The 19,571-nt window shown below is 40.2% G+C and overlaps 1 protein-coding gene across 2 annotated transcripts in view; it reads right to left on the bottom strand.

Annotated features, from left to right (window-relative positions):
• Positions 1 to 11,865: 11,865 nt before the first annotated feature.
• RFX3 (regulatory factor X3) overlaps positions 11,866 to 19,571 on the bottom strand; it is a 53,883-nt gene continuing 46,177 nt past the window's right edge. For both annotated transcript variants that reach the window (XM_008921640.4, XM_008921643.4), the window contains one exon: positions 11,866 to 18,745. In XM_008921640.4, the coding sequence (XP_008919888.1) occupies positions 18,507 to 18,745 (239 nt within the window). In that variant the 3' untranslated portion in view covers positions 11,866 to 18,506. The remainder of the gene's footprint in view (positions 18,746 to 19,571) is intronic.

Below are 19,571 nucleotides of genomic sequence, written 5' to 3'. Positions count from 1 at the left end.
CCCGGTCAGTGCCCTCAGTGTCCCCACCCCACCCCCCAGTGTCACCAAAATGTCGGGAAGAATAAAACTCTCTAACACTAATTTCAGTATTAGAAGGCAGGCATTACTTTATTTCAGCAAGAATCACTCCTAACACATGCATTCGACGTTTCAAAGCTTCATTTATCTAGGCAAACCATATATACATTCATCTAAATTCCCGGAATTATCCTCCCCAGTCTCAGGAATCATTTACATAGATAAAGCTGTAGGCCTTAATAACTGGGCATGCTCATACAGTTTGGGGAATGGTCTCAAGAGGGTCTCTGGTGGTCATTTGGGGAATAGCCCCCACCTCACTTTATCCTTTCACGGTCACAAGTCGCCTGAGAACATGACTCCAGAGTTGGTTCGTGTCCTGCTGGCTTGGTTGAACAATTTGTCTCCTGGGTCAGGAAACTTTTTTATGGTTTATGAAACTTCAACCAATGGGTCTCAGTTTCTCTTGTTTCAGTTGAGATACTGCAAACAATATGCTTGAGTATTTATGTCATCAGTTCCCTGCAGTCCCCTCAGTGCCCTCAGGCCACACCCCAGTGCCCTCAGCCCCTCCCTGGTCCCCTCAGCCCCCTGCCAGCCATCAGTGTCCCCAGCCCTCACCCCAATCCCTTCAGTCCTCCCTTCTGCCCCTGCCATCCCATAGCCCCCAGTCTCCACCATCCCCCTGAGCTACCTCTCAGCCTCCTCAGCCACCCACCGGCCCCTCAGCCTCACCTACTGTTCAGCGGCTCCCTCGTCCCTTCAGTCCCATCGTCCCTGAGGAGGATGGTGCCCTGGTGCCACCAGCAGCTCCCACTGCTCGCATGAGGGGATGGGGGGCACTAGCAGGAAGGGGGTCAGACCTAATGGGACCTGCAGAAAAATTGCTTGGCAGCCCCCGTGTCAGTGAGAGGGCATCCCTGCCCAGCCGTGTGCTCACTCTGGTGAGGCGCTGGACACTGTGTGGGTCAGTGGTAGCACAGCTCATTGACCACTCCTCAGGCACAAAGGTCACCTATGCCAGGTGCATCAGAGCATTACCTCTGTCTTGAAGCAGTGCTGGTCAATGACTGCAGATCCTCATTACAGCAGGAAAAAAAATCAGCAAGGAATCTTCTGTGGCAGAACAAAGGGAATAGGAGTGAGTTGGTCACCCTAAAACGGGTTAAGGGACTTTCATAAAGGCCTCAAAGACATTTATACTCTTGACTCAGAATGCAAAAGGGGAGTGGTGAAACATAAATCAGAAGCCAGTTTCAATGTCCAGGGCAGAGTTATCTTAATAAAATGCAACATAATTGCTGGAATGCTGTATGGATGAGTAATTGCCTCTGTTACCATGGACTTGCTAGGTGCTGCATATTTATCTATCATAAATTACTCTGCAGCCATAATTATGAAATTATAAAGAAAGGCTATTTTAATGCAATTGCTGTGGGTTTGATAATCAGAACCTGCTTTTACGCCTTGATCTTTCAGAAGATCTTCTTAAATGGTTTTGGTTTGTTTTGTGGTTGGTTGTTTGGGTTTTTTTGTGTTTTCTTCGTTTTTTCTTCTTGTTTTGGGTTTTTTGTTGTTGGAGAGTTTTTTGTTGTTTGGTTTTGTTTGGTTGGGTTTTTATTGTTATTTAGGGCATTCTGTGGTTTTGTTTTTGTTGGTTTGGGGTTTTTTGTTTGGCTGGGTTTTTTGTTTGCTTGGGGTCTGCTGGGTTTTTGGTGGTGGTGGTTTGTTTGGGTTTTTTTGCATGCATGCTGACTAATTTTGGGATCGAAGGTAAATTTCTTCTATAATACGGAGTATGGAAGAGACTGGCCTTCAGTTAGCAATATGTCAGTGAGACACAGCTGAGCCATTATTAGTCAAAAGAGGAACAGCCCTGTAAAAAGTAGGCGGTCTCTGGCTGAAATTCAGTAGAACCAAATTAGACCAGATTGACAAGAAGGTACTGAAGAGTGAAGAGTTTAATCCTCTGGTACAGTATTGCATGGACTTTGGGATCACTCTCATTGCAACTAGTTTGTGTTTCCAGCAGAAGAGGTCTATTTGCAAAATGCACATGCGGTGGGGACAGCACGTTCACTGTCACCTGCAAATATTGTGGCTGTCTGCTCCATTTAACCTTAGCTATGGATACTTGTAGGGGCTGTGGGATTAAAGCTTACAGAAGAATATCTACCAAACAGTCTGCCTGGGCTAGCACTTTTGCTCTTGCCCTGAAAAAAATGATCATTCCCTGGATTCACAGCAGGAAAATCAGACAAACCTGCATAAACACTGCTGACTGCTGCCCCCTGCCCTGGTTCCAGCCAGAGAGGGTGGAGGTTGGATAAACTCACAGACGGATGTTGGGCCAAGTGTGTGTGATGCTTTTGCCTGCAGATGTGGAGCAGGAGGTACAGTGGCTCTGCAGCTGGTGGGAGTGAAGCAGAGCAGCAGCCAGCACCAGTTCCAGCAGTGAAATTTTACTAAGAACAATTGCTCTGAGTTTACAAACAGGTGGTCTGGCACAGGGCCAGTGCAGAAATGCAGCTTTGCTGTCTTTCCTCTAAGCCACATCACACACTGGCTTGCAATTTAGAGCCCCACCGATGATCTCAGGGAAAAGTTCGTCAGAGAAAAGGGTTCAACTTGCTTTGTAAGAAACAGGCCTAACAAATTGTCAGAGGTCTCAAAACACTATTTCGTCATGCTGGAGTTCTTACACATGAGAGGTCTTTTATCTTTAACAAAATACTCACTTAAACAAAATAAGCAGACCAAGCATGCTCAGTCTGCTCAGGCACACAGTGACATCTTCAAAGGCACTGAGGTGTCCATTACAATCAGCTGGAAGCAATGTCTGAGACTTTTTCTAAGGTCTAATCAAAAATCCCTGATTTGCAAACCATCTTGAGCAAATTGCTGCTTACTCAGGCAAATGCTTGAAAACTGCACATTACTATGGTATAGCTACATTCGGATTTATCTGTGTAGGTCATTTATCTCCTCAAACAGCTGCAGAATCAGAACAGATGTCTGGAATGCTAAAGTCAGGTTAATTTTACTTATATTGTAGTTTACAGCCTTTCAACAGTTCTTTCTTCTCATGTGCCCTGCTGCCCCTTCTTTGTCATTTCACAAGCAAAATCAGTCACTAGTCTAGTGGCAGAAGCTACTAGACTAAAACCTAAAACCAAGCTTTTTGTCATAATGAGTAGTAAGCCATAGCTGTGCCATCCTTCAGTTTCTTCTATAAAACAGAGATGATTGCATTTTCTTATTTATTAAGGCCGTTAAGATGAATACAGGAAGGGGTGGAAGCACTCAGATGTTATCATGAGGCTTCACATGACAAATATATTTTCTTGCTGCTGCACCAGTCTACATTTCAGAAGTCTGAAAACATATGAAAACCCCCCACTTCCATGAAGAGCTTCCAATCTGAAAGTCTTTGTGGCTATCCACCTCTGCTCTACATGAGATAAAAACTCATAAAGATATGATATCAACAAACTTTAAGAGGTCATGATAATGCCTACAGGAATGAGATCTAGTTACTGAGATTCATTTTGAAAAACCAAAGCCACAACAAGCATTGTATGTCTAGAACAACTCGGGATTGGTCTCATATTCACCCACCTCACTGACATGCATCAATTACTTTCTATACATGCATCAATTTCAGTTGTTTTTTTTTTCACAGTCTTAGATTCCAGCAGTTTGTTTTATTTTAAAATGTCAGCTATTCTAACACCCTGTAAAGACAGAAATCTGAAAGAATGGTTGCTTTTGAGAAAGCCAGTAAAGGTATTCACACAGACATCACCTGGGCAACTTAACAGAGCCTATCTACAAATAGCAGAGCCAGAGAGAATTACCTCAGGGCTAAAAGCACTATCCTTCCGGAACAGTTTGGACTTTGCCAGCAGCACAGTGCATCCCAAGGCACCGCCGTGCTCTGCTGCCCTCCCAGCTCAGCGGTCCAACAGGCAGCCTCAGAGCAAACCAAACGGAGCTACAGGCTGGCTTCCATTACCTCCTTCCCTTTCCGCTTGGTTATTCTGTCTTTCCCGTGTGTCTCCACAGGAAGAAATCAATACCTGGTCTTTCAGGTGAAGGGGAAGGACCTCTTCTGACCACTCCTGGCTGAAGTTTCAAACTCAGGAACGGGGACGAGAAACGACCCTGACACTCCAGTCTTGTACTTTCCCCGATGGAGCAGTTTCCGACAGCGGAGCGGCCCCTTTCCGCCGGGCTCGCCCGTACTCAAGACAGCCCTGCCGGGACAGCGCCTGGCAGCGCCGCGCTCCCCGCCTAACTCTCCTCTGCAGTCCCCTCCTCGCCACCGCTTTAGCGCCGTCACATTCCCACGGCCCCCCGCGGAGCCCGGCGTGCCCGAGGAAAGCCCCTCAGAGCCCCCGCTCCAGGGGCCGGACTGACCCCGAGGGGCCGGGGCTGCCGCTCCGAGCCCGGCGCTGCCCGGGGTGGTGCCGCGCCGCAGGACAGCGCACACCGCGGGACAGACGCGGCCCATTCGCCCCGGCCGCCGGCGGGGGAAGGCGAGGGAAGGCGGTGGGAGCCTCTGGCACCGCGCCGGGGCTGCGAGTGGCGCTGGCAGCCCGGCGAGACACGGCGCCCCTTCCCCGCCGAGCCGTCAGCGAGGAGAAGTGCCCGGTGCCCTCCGGGACCAGCTGCTTCCCGGCGGGAAAAGCCGAGGAGCTGCGGTGCTTACCCGCGTGTCGCAGTCACGGCCTGGCTCTCTCCTCTCCAGCTTCAGGGCGCTCTGGCCGGGGCTGGAGACCTGCAGCCCTGCCGGCAGCCCCTCCCTGGCGAGGAGCATCCTCACCCTTCAACGTTGCGGCGTCCTCTGTCCTCCCCGTCAGTGTCGCTCCGCTCTGGGAAGGCAGCGGGGCTCGTGTGGCGGGGAGGCGCTGACGCCGTGACACCCTCCCTCCGTCCCTCCATCTCTCCCTGCTGAGCGCCCGCGGCCGGTGGGGATGGGCCGTGCGCGGGCTTAAGGGCATCCCTCTGTTGGGACGGGAAGGCGAGGTTGGTGGCAGCGATGTGAGGAGGAGGAGGAGGTTCCCAAACGCCTTGAGTTTGGGTTCTCCCTCCGTGGTGTTTCCCCTTCCGCTTTATTTTCGAAGAGTGTAAGGGTGTAACTGTGATATCCAGCAGTGGGTGTCGCTATTTTGCTACAGAAGTTTTCCCTGAATTATTTGCTTCGTGCTCCCCCTGTCACGGTAAAAGTTTAAAAAAAACCCCAAAACCAAACCAAACCCTGCCGGTTACTTTGGTATGTATGCCTTTGTGTTAAAAAGACACTGAGAAGGTTAATTAATCAGTATTTGAGAAGTGCTCTTGTGTTTAAAGGTACCATGTGACGTTTAAACTGGCCTCCGCTCATTCTGTTCCCAGACTTTTGTGTAGGATGTATGCCAGTGCTCTCTGGACCTAAATGGTGACTTGGGCTATACTGTCTAGCTTTCTGGAAAGAAAGCAGATTCACCCACCCTGACTGTGTTCAAAGGACTGAATGGTTGTACAAAGAGAGGATTTCCCAGCTACACTGAGCCAGCTACGTGAATTGGTGATTACAAAAAACCAACTTAGCATGTGAGAAGTGTTGTAACATAGAACTAGGTTTGAATTTCAGAGTCTTTTACAGTTGGGCTGCTAATACTAATACTGTAAGGCATTTTAAATCAATAAATACTCTTCAACAGGAAAAAGATAGAAAAGCTTAGTTATGGTACATTATTCAGCATAGATATTGTTAGATATTCTGGCAAGTTTGTCAGCAGAACCATCCCAAAACAGGACATTTTCTCGTCTACCTCTAATGCAGCTGATGTAGTAGAAGCATGGATTTGGATTTGCCAGAAAGTGGATGGAGGTAAAGTGTACAGGTAGAATTATGCTTCCCACACAAAATAGATCATCTACCAGAGGTTCACAGAAAGGGAAAGGTATCATTTACGTGGTGATGATTAGGGCTGTTCCATTTTTAACATGCTTCTCTCTTTCACATTTGCTATGTTAATTAGTGCACCTTTTGATTTTGGCTGTTTGGCTTTCTTGGGTGAAACCAGGCGAAGGAGGGAAGTCTAAATTTTTCTTCGGCATCAGAAACTGTTGAAGACCAGGGAAATAAATGGATAAAGTGATTGCTACCACTCTGAGCAACAGTCACCTTGTCAGTCACATGGGCCAGTAAATTCAATGCCTGTGTTGCAATGACACAGTGTGTGACCCTAACTTCAGTGTGTTGTTATAGCAACTTCTTCTGCTGCTTCTGACATCTTTCAATATTGGTGAAGATGATACAACCTAAAATTGTGGCTTCTGCAAAGGACTGGTTATCAAACCCTTCTTCTGAAGTACCTACTAAAGGGTATTCACAATACTAATACTACCGGTAGCTCTCTTAAATTGTGCTTTAACTCAAATATTGTCAGTACAGTTCTGCTAGTAATACTTCATGAAAGAAGATAAAAAAATCTGAGCACTCTTGTGCTTTCAGCAGGCTAACAGGGCTTGCTAACCAACAAATGTCTCCAGCAGTGGAGACAGTAATACAGACCCCTTTTAGCAGCAGTCCGAGCAAAGGTGGCTATAAACCAGAACTCTGACAAGCCTCCATCTATTAGTGTGACTACATTGTGGATAAAGGTAATATCCAGCTGCAGAGAAGAAGGAGCTTGAGACAGCAATTGTTTTATACCTTTTCTATCTAGATTTCTGAAAGTATATCTGTGTTATTAACAACTAGTTTACTAAATAAATACTGACCTACTATGTCTGCTCTCAACTCGGATAATGAAAACAGCAGCAGGCCTTGTGCACAATTTGCCTGTGGAAAATGCCTACACACAGAGTTATTCTTACTAGAACAGTTCTGTTTATAAAATGTTTAGAATAAACTGTCTGCAGTAGCACATTTTGGTCAAGGAGGGGTTTTGTTTTTTGAACAGAAAAGTCCTACATGTTCCCTTAATTCATGTATTGGGGAAGTACACGTACAATGAGATTCAGCAAAATTTTTAGAGAGATCATCAGAACCAAGTAAGAATAAAAATTCTCTCTAGCATACTGCTAACAGAGCCAAAAATGGATCAAGGTTTCTTCCTTGCTTTGGTTAGACGCCTTTGTGGAAAAATAACTGGCTTATATTTCATGTGGCTTTGAGCGTAGACCTTGATATGGAATTAAACAACTGATGCACACTGGATTGCTACAGGCTGTATGCAATTTTACATAATAGAAGAAGTCAATGCTTTAGGTAAGTAAAATTAAATACACTTAAATAATTCTATGTAGAATTTATCTTACTTATTTGCTATCATTAACATCGTGCAGAAAATTACCTTACAGAAGTAATAAAAGTAAATGTCATTTATTATCCTTCTTACCCTCATGTTTTCTTACAGTATCCAGTGTTTTAAAATTTCTTCTACATTTTAGCTGTATTTCATTCTTTGAGGTCTGAGTTTAGTACTGTGGGATGCTGACCTGAACTTTCATTGGTTAACTAATTAAACCTGTTCAATTAATATCAACAGCAACAGAGGTTGAATTCTGCAGGGTCTTCCTGCTAACACTGCCAGTAGAAAAGAGCTGAGCAATGTAGGCTGTTGGCTGTATCCAGAGTTGGTTGGTGTGAGATCCCCCACAGATTGTTTTCCTGTGCACATATGCTAGAGGAAGACCTATTTAGTCTCAGCAAGGCATCCACTAGAAAAAGAAGACTAAGTCTCAATTAGCAAACCAATTAGGAGTATTCTGTAAACATATAATAGGATGGGAGAGCAATATTAGGGAGTGATTTGATTGTATTGGATTTGACGATGATGAAGATGATAAGGTTGGGTGCCTATGGGCAAAGACCAGAGGGAAGGTCAGCAGGGTGGATGTTGTGTTGGTGGTCTGTTACAAACCACCCAACTATGAACAGATAGGTGAGGCACTCTACAAGCAGCTGGGAGAAGTCTCACATTCACTTCTGAGCAACTTCACCTTGCCAGATGCTTGCTGGAAATAAAACACAGCAGAGAGGAAGAAGTTCAGGAGGTTCCAGGAGTGTGTGGAACTCAACTTGCTAAGACAACTGGTGAAAGAGCCCACCAGAGGAGGTGCCCTGCCAGATCTACTGTTTGTGAATGAGCTGGTTTTGGCTGCAGTAAACTTTCTTCACAGAGGCTGTGTGGACTGTGTTTTGGCTGAACACAGGGTTGATAATATAGAGATGTTTTTATTGTTGCTGAGCAGTGCTTGCGCAGAGCCAAAGCCAAACTCAAAGCCAAAGCCTGTTCTGCTTTCCCTGCTCCCACACTGGTGAGGAAGTTGGGGGTGCAGGGAAAGTTGGGAGGAGACACAGCCAGGACAGATGACCTAAACTGACCAAAGGGATATTCCAGACCATACAGTATCATGCTTACTATATAAAGTGAGGGGAAGAGGGAGGAGTGATGGTGTTTGTGTTCCCAGGTCACCATTATATGTGATGGTGCCCTGCTCTCCCGGAGATGACTAAACACCTGCCTGCCCATGGGAAGCAGTGAATGGATTCCTTGCATTGCTTTGCTTGTGTGTGCAGCTTTTACTTTCCCTATGAAACTGTCTTTATCTCAACCCATGAGTTTTCTGGCTTTTATCCTTCTGATTCTCTTCCTGATCCTTCTGGTGGAAGAGTGAGTGGCTCCGTGGGGGTTGGTGGCAGGCTGGGGTTAAACCATGACAGTGAATAAAGAAGGACTAGTGGGTGATGTGGTGGTCAGTGGCCGTCTTGGGCAGAGTGACCACAAAAGGTTAGTTTTCAATACTGGGTGAAGTAAGGAGAGACACCAGCACCCACTTCCAATGGGCAGACTTTGGCTGTTTAGGACATTGATTGACAGAGTCCCTTGGGAGTCAGTCGTGAAGGGCAAAGGAGTCTAGGAAGGCTCAATGTTCTTTAAGAAGGAATGGTTAAATTTTCAGGAGCAGACTCCCCCATGTGTAGAAAGATAAGTCATCACGGAAAAAGACTGGCCTGATTAAACAGAGAACTCAGGCTGGAATTTAGGGCAAAAAAGAGAATCTATTGTCTCTGGAAGGAGGGCCAGGTAACTTGGGAGGACTATAAGAATGTTGCAAGATCATGTAGGGAGAAAATAAGGAGGGCCAAAGCCAAACTAGACCTTGATTTGGCTACTGCTACTAAGTTTGTATAAATACACTGGCAGCAAAAGGAGAGTCAAGGAGTGTCTCCATCATCTGTTGAATGCAGAGGGCAGAGTAGTGACAGGGGATGAGGAAAAGGCTGAGGTACTTAATGCTTTCTTTGCCTTGGTCTTCAATATCAATACCACTTGTCCTCAGGGTACCCAGCTTGAGAAATTCCCAGAGCTGGAAATTGGTGATGGGAAGATGAGCAAAGCCCCAATAATCCAGGAGACGGTCAGTGACCTGCTATGCCAATTAGACACTCACACGTCCATGGGCCCTGGGGGGATCCAGCCCAGACTAATGACGGAGCTGGCAAAAGAACTTGCCAAACCACACTCAATCACCTACCAGCAATCCTGGTCAACCAGAGAAGTTCCAGATGACTGCAATTAGCAAATGTGACGCCCACATTGGGTTGAAAGAATGATCCAGTGAACTAGAGGCCTGTCAGCCATACCTCAGTTCCAGGCAAGGTTATGGAACAAATCGATAACCCACATTACACAGCATGCAGGACAACCAGGGGATCAAGCCCATCCAATACGGATTTATGAAAGGAAGGTCCTGCTTGACCAACCTGATCTCCTTCTATACAAAAGTGACCCACTTAGTAGATGAGTGGAAGGCTGTGGAAATTTCTACCTGGACTGCAGTAAAACCTTTGATACTGTTTCCCACAGCATCCTCCTAGAAAATTTCACTGCTCGCAGCTTGGATGGGTAAAAAACTGGCTGTATGGCTGGGCCTAGAGAAGGGTGGTGAATGGAACTAAATCCAGTTGGTGGCTGGTCACCAGTGGTGTTCTCCAGGGCTCAGTATTGGGCCTGTGTCTTGGGTTCTGTTTGACATCTTTATTGATGATCTGGATGTGGGAATTGAATGCACTCTCAGTAAATTTGCAGATGACACCAAGTTGGGTGGCAGTGTTGATCTGCTGGAGGGTAGGAAGGCTCTGCAGAGGGATTTGGACAGACTTGATCAATGGGCTGAAGCCAATGGTACGAGGTTCAACAAGGCCAAGTGCCCCATCCTGCACTTAGTCATGGCAACCCCAGGCAGCACTACAGGCTGAGGGAGGAGTGCCTTGAGAGCTGTTCGTCAGAAAGAGACTTGGGAGTGCTGGTCAAAAGCAGCTGAACATGAACCAGCAGTGCCCAGGTGGCCAAGAAGGCCAGTGGCATCCTGGCCTGTATCAGAAATAGTGTGACCATCAGAACTAGGGCAGTGATCATTCCCCTGTATGCAGCATTGGTGGGGCTGCACCTTGAGTATTGCATTCAGTTTTGGGTCCTTCACTTTAAAAAAGGCATTGAGGTGCTGGAGCGTGACCAGGAAAGGGCAACAAAGCTTGTGAAAGGTTTAGATAACATGTCTTATGAGAAACAGCTGAGGGAGCTGGGTTTGTTTAGTCTTGAGGAGGCTCAGTGGGGACTTCATTGCTCTCTACAAGTACGTGAAAGGACGCTGTAGTGAGGTGGGGGCCAGTCACTTCTACCGTGCCTGCAGTGAGAGGACAACAGGAAATGGCCTTAAGCTAACAGGGGAGATTCAGATTAGATATTAGAAACATTTTTTCACCATTAGGGTGGTCAGGCATTGGAATAGGTTGCCTAGGAAGGTGGTGGAATCACCATCCCTGGTGGTGTTTAAGAGGTGTCTGGATCTGGCACTTAGGTGATGGTTTAGTGGTTCAGAGGTTTCAGTGTTAGTGCTGGGTAGATGGTTGGATTGAACGACCTTAAAGGTTTCTTCCAGCCTTGATGATTCTATGATTCTATAGCTGTGACTGGCCACTGCTGAAGCTGTAGTCTTCTTTGGTAGGATGCATTGCAGGGACCAGTATTGTACTCTACTAAGCTTTTGGTCTTTATTTGAAATTAAAGAATAGGCAATAACTGGACCATAACTTGCAGCTGAACTTCCTGAGAAAAGTGAGCTTTAGGATGCAATTTTTCTACTTGTACCATACTTTCATGTGAAATACCTGTTTTAAGCTTGGTATCCAATAGTCATTTTGATGTTCTAGCATCTATTACTTAGTGGGTCCTCCCCGATTAAAATTCTGCATTTCTTTATATAAAACAGTACCTGCAACAAGAGCCCCGTAAGAGACATGACCCAGTAAGATTAGGCCTTCATCTATGTTTTGTGAAACTGTCAAAACATCTAACACATTAACATATTGCAGAATATGTAGTGCAAAAATTGCAGAATATTTAGAGCAAAAATTGCAGAAGTAGGTCCCACTGGTAACAAACTGACACCACTAATTCCCAGAGACCAAAGTCTGCGTGCCCCTCACTGCTAACTAGCTAAATCTGTAATGGGAAATTACTGTTAATATTGAAATTAATAAGAATATTACAGTCTCTATTTACTGGGGATGTGAAAGCTACTTAATTGAACTGACATCTCTTAGGTGACCCTGTCTTGGAAGGAGGGCTGGACTAGATGATCTCCTGAGGTCCCTTCCAATCTCAACAATTCTTAACTTGTTTCTTTTGCCACCTGAGACACATTTGTTACTTAGTTCTGTTGCTGAGAAATAAAAAAATGTAATCTTATTTAGAAGGTGTAAGTTGAAATAATTTTTCTCTCAAAATCAGTAGTATAACAATCCAAAATATCTGGCTATATAAAAACTGAAGCAATTCAGATATGTTTGTAACAAGAAAACAAATTTATTGATTTTAAAAGACAAGACACAATTTTGTTTTGAAAAACACAAGAAAGCTAGCCTGAGTTCAAGTCTGAAATATTCAGAAAAATCCTACTGTCTTTAGTATGTTCCAGTCATTTTTTTAAACAACACACTAAAAGTTAATATATATTTTTATAATTATAAAAGGTCCCCAGTTATTGTACAGTACACAATACAAATTGCCCATAAACTATTATTTAGCTCCTGCCAGTTTTGAGAGGACATTATATACTAAAAGATTTAGCATTTGTCACAAAAATCACATCAGGAAATACGTATTTACAAAATCAAATACATTATACAAAAAAACCATCACGTTATTCTGTAAAGATGTCTTCTTTAAATAATTAAAAAGTATATTCAACTGTAGCCCAAAAACTGGAAAAGAACATTACATTATCTCACACATACAATCTACAAAAAGTTGCTTACCTCATTTACATAATATATTCAGTCAACTGGAAAATAAGAGTTTGAATATGTCCTAGTGTTATGATGTTTCTGTGCTGTGGGATTGGATAATGTAATCTGCCACTTACTAAGTGAAATTTAAATGATGGCACTTAAAAAAAATACAGTATAAAATAAATGCAACAAAGGAAGTTTCCTTGAAGGTAAGAAAGCCCTGAGTGATGATAAAATTACTGATTGGTAGCTCTAGAATTAACCTAATTAAAGTTTACCACCCCAGGCACAATTTTCCAAGTTTTTGAAAGGCACTCAAAGTTTCTTTAACAGCCTCATTGGTTATTAACTGTAAATCCAAATTTTCAGTGGGAATGAGTGGAGATGGGCAACTTGCTTTGGTACAAAGTGGTATTTTCCTAACATATTTTAAATTGCTTAACTGCATTACTCTAAGATGGATATTTAATGTTTAAATACAAGGCAATCACTTTAATATTGTATGGAAGGAAACTTTAATTGGGGAACCCATTAAGTATTCTTTGTGTAAAAAGATTTTGCTGGTATCAGTAAGTCAAAAAAAAATTGAACTGAGTTCCTGGTAAATACCAATCTACACAATGTTGTTCCTCTGAACTCTAAATTCCTCTTACAAAGACATTTTATTATTTCAGAGTAAAATTAATCCAGAATTAAAACTCCTGTAAGATGTTTGCACCATAATCAAGAAAGTGCTTAAGAACAGACAAAGAACATTTTCCTGAATTAGTGTTAAGTGAGGCTCATTTGATGCCCATAGGCTTGTTCTGGGCCTTGTTTTCTACAGTGAATTTCAGCCTTAATGAGAAATCTCCAAGAACAATTCTTACCAAATATTTAACTACTCAGGGCTTCCAATTCCAAAATGCCAATTTATTTTTTCAACAGGAAAAGGAAAAAAAAAATCAGAATAAAACAAGAGTTAAAATGATCATTTTCAAACTAAGGCATATTTTACTTCAAACAAACACTAGGCAGTCACTTTGTAAGTGGCTTTTACTATTTCTTAGTTAAACTGGTAAATTAAACTCAGGTCTACTGGCACATAAAATCACTAGCAGCAATGATCAAGGCATGCAAACTCAGAAGCATTTACAGTAAATTATGAATTAAAAAAGTTGTTAAATTAAAACCCTTTGAGTATTGCATTTGTTATTTCATTATGCATTAATTTGCATTAACTGACTAAAAATGTTTGCAACTCACTTGCACTATACTACTGACGTAGTTCCCTTGAATAATTTAAAATGATACCCTTTCTCTTTGCCCTCAGCTAGACTTAAATAAGTACAGCTGCTTTAGTGTTTGCTGACTGACTGATATTGCAAGAAACCAGTAGAAAATGTACTCTCACTTAGTAAGGTGGCATCAGTATCTCTAAGTTAAAAGAATCTTTACTTGCTGCTATGCTTGTTCCCTTGTTCTTATAAGCAGTAATTGTAAGAACATGGGAGCTTTCTAAAATATTTGCTCGTGCAATTTCTAGGTTGCTCTTAAAATTCTGACATTCAGTAAGGGCCATCCAAACCCCTTGTATGTGAAATTTAATAAAATACCTTAATCTTTTAGCTAGTCATTATTGCAGTGACTGAGTTTTAAAAGGAATATCAATATAATTGTGCACTTTTTGTTCCTGTTTCTCAAAAACACTGCCAAGAATTTCAATGCAAACACATTTATTCTGCAAAATTTATTATTACTAAGCCTTCTTTTAATCCTAAAGATTCTCTTTTACAGTACCAGAGTATTCCAATACTAACCTACCTCAGGAGATTTTCAAAATAGCTGAATATATTTTCTAAACCTTTATCTTCTAAAGGCATCTTAAAGTAGACAACTTCTTATTTGTAGAATCATATGTTTGATTTTCTTTATAAATATATGCAACTATGAAAACCAGGGAGCTGAAGTACTGTTTCCTATTAGACAGTACACATCAATGGCAGTGAATATTTTGCCTACATCTATTCAGCCTCCTAGTAATAAAAAACATCCCCATATAGTATGCAAGTATTTACTTACACATAATTAAAAAAAGTTTACAACACTATCAGCTATTTCAAAGTATATGTTCAATGGACTAATTAAATTATCTAAAAATCTTTGTTCCCATCATGTTACTTACAATGCTCAAAGGGTTAATAATGCAAGGCATTTTATCAAATTAATTTTCTAATACTAGAACTAAGCACTGTGTGTTTATGCTTCTATTCCAGTTTTTATTGTCTCTGTTAAATCACCAAACCAATTAGCAGAGATACTAGAATTCCATGTATTGATTTGTTTTAAACCATACGCAAAGACCATGTCCTGTTAGTGTGACAAGGGCCCAATTTTCAGAAATTCACACTGCTCTCTCAAATTAATATTTTAAACTCTGAAATTATTGTTGTATACTTCTATTACTAATAAATATTTTTTTTTTGTTAGCATGCTTATGGCTCTCAGTGGTTGGGTTTTTTTTGTAAAAACATTCTGAATTAAACTGGACTGCAGTGCATCTCTAACATAAAACTTCCTAAACAGTGCAGATATCAATTGGTGGGAATGACAATGATATCAGATCATTTCTCCTATAAAAACAAGGTGAAAAAAATAAGTGTTTCAGATATTTAAAAATACCTTGCTTTAAATTAAATTTGTACATAGACCTATGCCTTTCTGAATGACAGAACATTCTCTCTTTTCTTTTTTTTGACCTAAAGGCATTAATGCTGTAAATCATCATTTTATAGGCAAATAATTTAACATCTATTTTCCAAATTTTTATGGAACTTTTTTAAAATGAAGGTGCTTAGAGCACGCTACAGTACAAGAGAAAAAAAACTGAAAAAAAGAGAAGCTTTAAAACTAGTTTACCATGAGAAAGATGGAAATGTACCAACAAATTTTAATATATGTAAAACTTTTGAAAATTGGGCCCTACTTTTGAAAAGGTAGTTCAACAAGACTTCTTCCCCCACACTGTTCACTGTGCTATTTGTGCTAATGGGGGAAATGCCTCTAAAATAATTATTCTGGATTCCATTTCAAGAGCAGATAAAACACATAAATCGTGTCAGCTCTCATAATGTCTACCCTGTGGACACATGCTACACCTCTCCATAGCACTGACAATGGACTCCAGAGCTGGTGTGGCAGTGCCACCACACACTACACATTACAGAAGACAGACTGAGGTATTGGTATCTCTGTAGTTCAGTGAGTACTAAAACCAAACTATTAAATAGCAAGAGTGTGCAAAATGTTTTATCTGTTTGATTAAATTTTCAGTAAAAACAAAACAGGAAACCCCCAAATCTGTAAGTATACAATGCAGTTTACAGTAAGACAGTTGCTCTAAAAAAATCAGGTAAAATCCTTTAGAATTTAAGCATAAGAATACAGACTCCAGTCAGTTTTCCAAACCTGGGATAGTTCCAATTTGTTTGATAACACATTGTTTTTAGAAGCTATGAAACACATTCCCTTTTTTTTTATTCAGATTTTTGTTCAGTTTTGTTTTTCACTTTGTGACAGTGAACAACTGAATGGAGAGCTAAATAATGAAGATACTCAAGTCCCATCATATTTAGCAATCTGTATTTACCTTTTACAATCGTACTCTTTCCTCAGCAACAACAAATTCAACATTAAACCAAGAAAGGTTAATAATAAGAAAACACAAACCAACACAAAAATTTAAACATGTATTATAGTATTAAAATAAAAAGCTGAAAATGAAAAAAAGTGTTGAATTATTTCGCTTTATTTTACTTGTAAACATCTTATAATGCACAATGAAGGGGAGTAAATATTTATCACAGCTTAGTTTTAGCATTTTTGGTGAAGGGTACAGATGTGCTGATTTCTAAGGAAAAATCAGGACACACTGAGTGATATATGTGGCAATAAAATCTATAATGAGATTCAGTGCATTTATGAGTTTAGAAGTAATGAATATAAACCTCACGTTTACTTTTTACTGAGGCAAAAGCCATCTACTGACATTAGTAGGAATTATGCCTACACAGAATGAGCTGTATGGGTTCACAATTCTGCAAAGGAATTAAAATTTATTTTTGTGCACCAATAATGTTAGGACATTTCCACTTATGTGCAGCTGTATTTGGAGCACATGTAAACTCTAGCAACAAACTTGTTTGCTATAAATACACTGTTCCATTTTACATGCTCTTCTCCTATTTGGTATATATGATTTTAAAGTCATTGTCAGACACAGCAGTTAACCAGAATAAAAGAATCCTAATTTTCTTACACAGTCTTTTCTGTAAAGTTGATCTTTTTGTGTTCTCTTTTACTTTTTGGCTTTTTTTCTTATTTAATTCCACTATTTAGTGTAGCAAATTCATGTGTCTGCTTAATGAAATGTTTATGAAGAAAAACTTGAGTTCTTTAATATCAATTAATATGGTCTCTATAAACTGTTATTGTTTAACCATTAAAATGTAATATCTGGCTGATACCCCACAAAATATAGAAATTGAAAACATGCACTGCATTATGCACCTGCTCATTTATTTCTTTTTAGTTTTTAAAATTAAAAGTAGGCAAGGATTTAGAAAATATATAATCATGCTTGGGACTATGGTCAATCTATTTTGACATTTGAAGTTGGTATTAAAGCTAGTTTTGCTTTCCAAATTCCCAAGCAAATTTTATTTGTATTAAAGTGAAATCCAGCTAGAAACAAGAAAAAATAGGTTTATTGTCATTCTAAGAGGGATATTAAAATCATTTAATAATAATAATAAAAAAATCCTTTTATTCTTTTGAAGGCTATGTAACCTGTCCTTACTTCTTAGGGAATTTGAAAATGACAGGCACACCTTGTTGAATTAATTTAAGAGTTAAGAATAACAGAAAGTACTAAGTCTTAGCTTCAGTTCTGTTTAAGGCACCATGTAATAGCCGAGGTACAATGATCCCTGATGTACATTCTTAAATGGCAATGGTCCATCTAGCCACCTATTCAAATTCTACACAATTGGGAATAAGTACAAGTGAGGTGTGCCAGTTACACTGCCTTGTCTAATTTTTGTAAAAATTTAAATCCACTTTAACAACAAGGAAATGTTTTTGAAAGGAAAATGATGCAGGTTGCTACATTCCTTGCATTCTATAAATCATCTTTTTTTAAGAGCAGCAGATTGAACCACTAGTAGGAAAAGACCTGGAATAGAAGAAAGTCATCCAAATGGAATGTTTTCCTGTATGTCCAGTTCAGTATAAGTAGCACATACACTTAAAATTAATAATAATCAAGTCACTTCTTTTTTAGCTTCAGTTTCTAACAACTACAGTGTCACTGAACAGCCAAAAGCATCTGTTCAGTGGCCTCACATATAGAATCAGTAGTCTTCAAAAGAGAGGAACTGGTATGCAAATAATATCTGGAACTGTTGATTTTAAAGGAAGCTTGCATTGTTTACATCATGGTCAGATAATTAGGTACGTTTATGCCATACAGATTACCACATTCTTTACATTTCTGTCATTTAAACACGCTTCTTCCTCACAGAAAGAAACGAGATCTTCTCAACCCTCCAGCATTATTACAAAAAAATCCCCCTGAATACTCACAATTTTATCAAAATAGTGTCTTCTCGTAGTACGATGAAAAGCACCTTTTATAACAAATTTGATACATCTGCTGTCAAATAAGTATGCCTCCAGTGTAAATCAAAGAAAACAGTTCCTTTGATATTTCACAGAAGTGCATCTAATTAAAAACCTATCTATATGAAATCAGCATCATAACTAATAATTAACATTAAAATATTTTTTAAAAACTATGAAAAAATTAAATTATTATAAGAGGACAAAACATTAACATTAAGCTTTGCAAAAATCTTGCATTTGATAACAAGAAAACCCTCGCTACTGAGTGGCCAATGTAAAATGAATCTGTTTACAAAAAATTTTTTTTTTTTAAACAGATCTGGCAAAATACGTACACCCATTCCATTTAACTCCAACAAAATAATGATCAGAACAGCTAAATTTGACAACAGTCAACCTTCAGACTTATTATCTTTTTTCTTCTTTTTTTTTTTTTTTTTTTTTTTTTTTTTTTTTTTTTTTTTTCAGTTTTTTCATATTAAACCTAAAGGACTAACGCAATGGGGTGTGTGTTGGAGGCGAGGGAGGTTTCACATTAGACTGCAGTATATGTATTTCCAGTAGCACTGCATTGTCTGATAGTCTGGGTAGTTGCAACAATGTGCTCATTATGAATTGGGTTCAGGAGGTTCTGCTGTACTCCACTCTCGAGCACTGGCTGCATGCAGCCCACCTGGAATGCCTGGTTTAGCTCAGTTTTCTCTCTCTTGGCTTGTGGCTCTCCACTTTCATCCAGCTCTTCATCTATTTCACTTTCAACTTCACTGCCCTCATCTGCACAAACAAACCACTATGTAAATAGCACAAAGGGAAAAACTCTAACACAAGGGTCTTTATTTTGCAAATAATAGTTGAAATACAAAAATACAAGGAAGACTACCAATGTGTGATATAGCAGAAATTGAAAATTTTAAATTTTAATGGAAAAAGTCAACTATTATCTCAAATAGGTAAATGGACTCAGCTTTGATCACGTGAGTTACACATTATTGACACAGTATGTGAAAAAAACAACTGCAACCTCAAAGAAAAGCTCTAACAAAGTGTTAAGTTCATATTGCAAAATGTCTCATTTCTAAGACAGGATAAACAAAAGAGTTGTTACTCTTAGTTACAGATAGGGAAACTGAGGCAAGAAGATTTGTGGTGACTTGATCCCTAATTTTGACATACATTCTTATACTCATTAGTTGAGTGTTCTGAGGTTAAGTCACCCCAAATCACTCAAGAATAAGCCTAAGAATGTATGTCAAAATATGGCATAAAGAGGTTATAAGGAACTCACTGCTTTTTAAATACTTGGATACAATTCTGCCTTCTTTGCTTAGTAAAACATTCACTACAGTTAAATATACAAAAGTATACTCTTGCCTTTCTTCCCACAGCTGTTACTCTCCTCTGTCCTACCAGATATAAAAAAATTCTGAACAAGAATTGGATTTTTTTTTTGTGACAATAATGAACATTTTTAAAATGAGGTTCTTATTTTAAAAGAAACCTACAATATTCTACTCGTCGTTACATGTGACCTATTACATAGATAGCTATCATATCCATATAACATATCCATATAACATACACATGCACTTTAGAGGATGAT

This window comes from Manacus vitellinus, unplaced genomic scaffold (assembly GCF_001715985.3).
Source record: "Manacus vitellinus isolate BGI_N305 unplaced genomic scaffold, ASM171598v3 scaffold_18_pilon, whole genome shotgun sequence".
NCBI classification, from domain to species: Eukaryota; Metazoa; Chordata; class Aves; order Passeriformes; family Pipridae; genus Manacus; species Manacus vitellinus.
The sequence above is the reverse complement of the archived record's forward strand: the minus strand, read 5'-3'. Positions and strand labels throughout refer to the sequence as shown.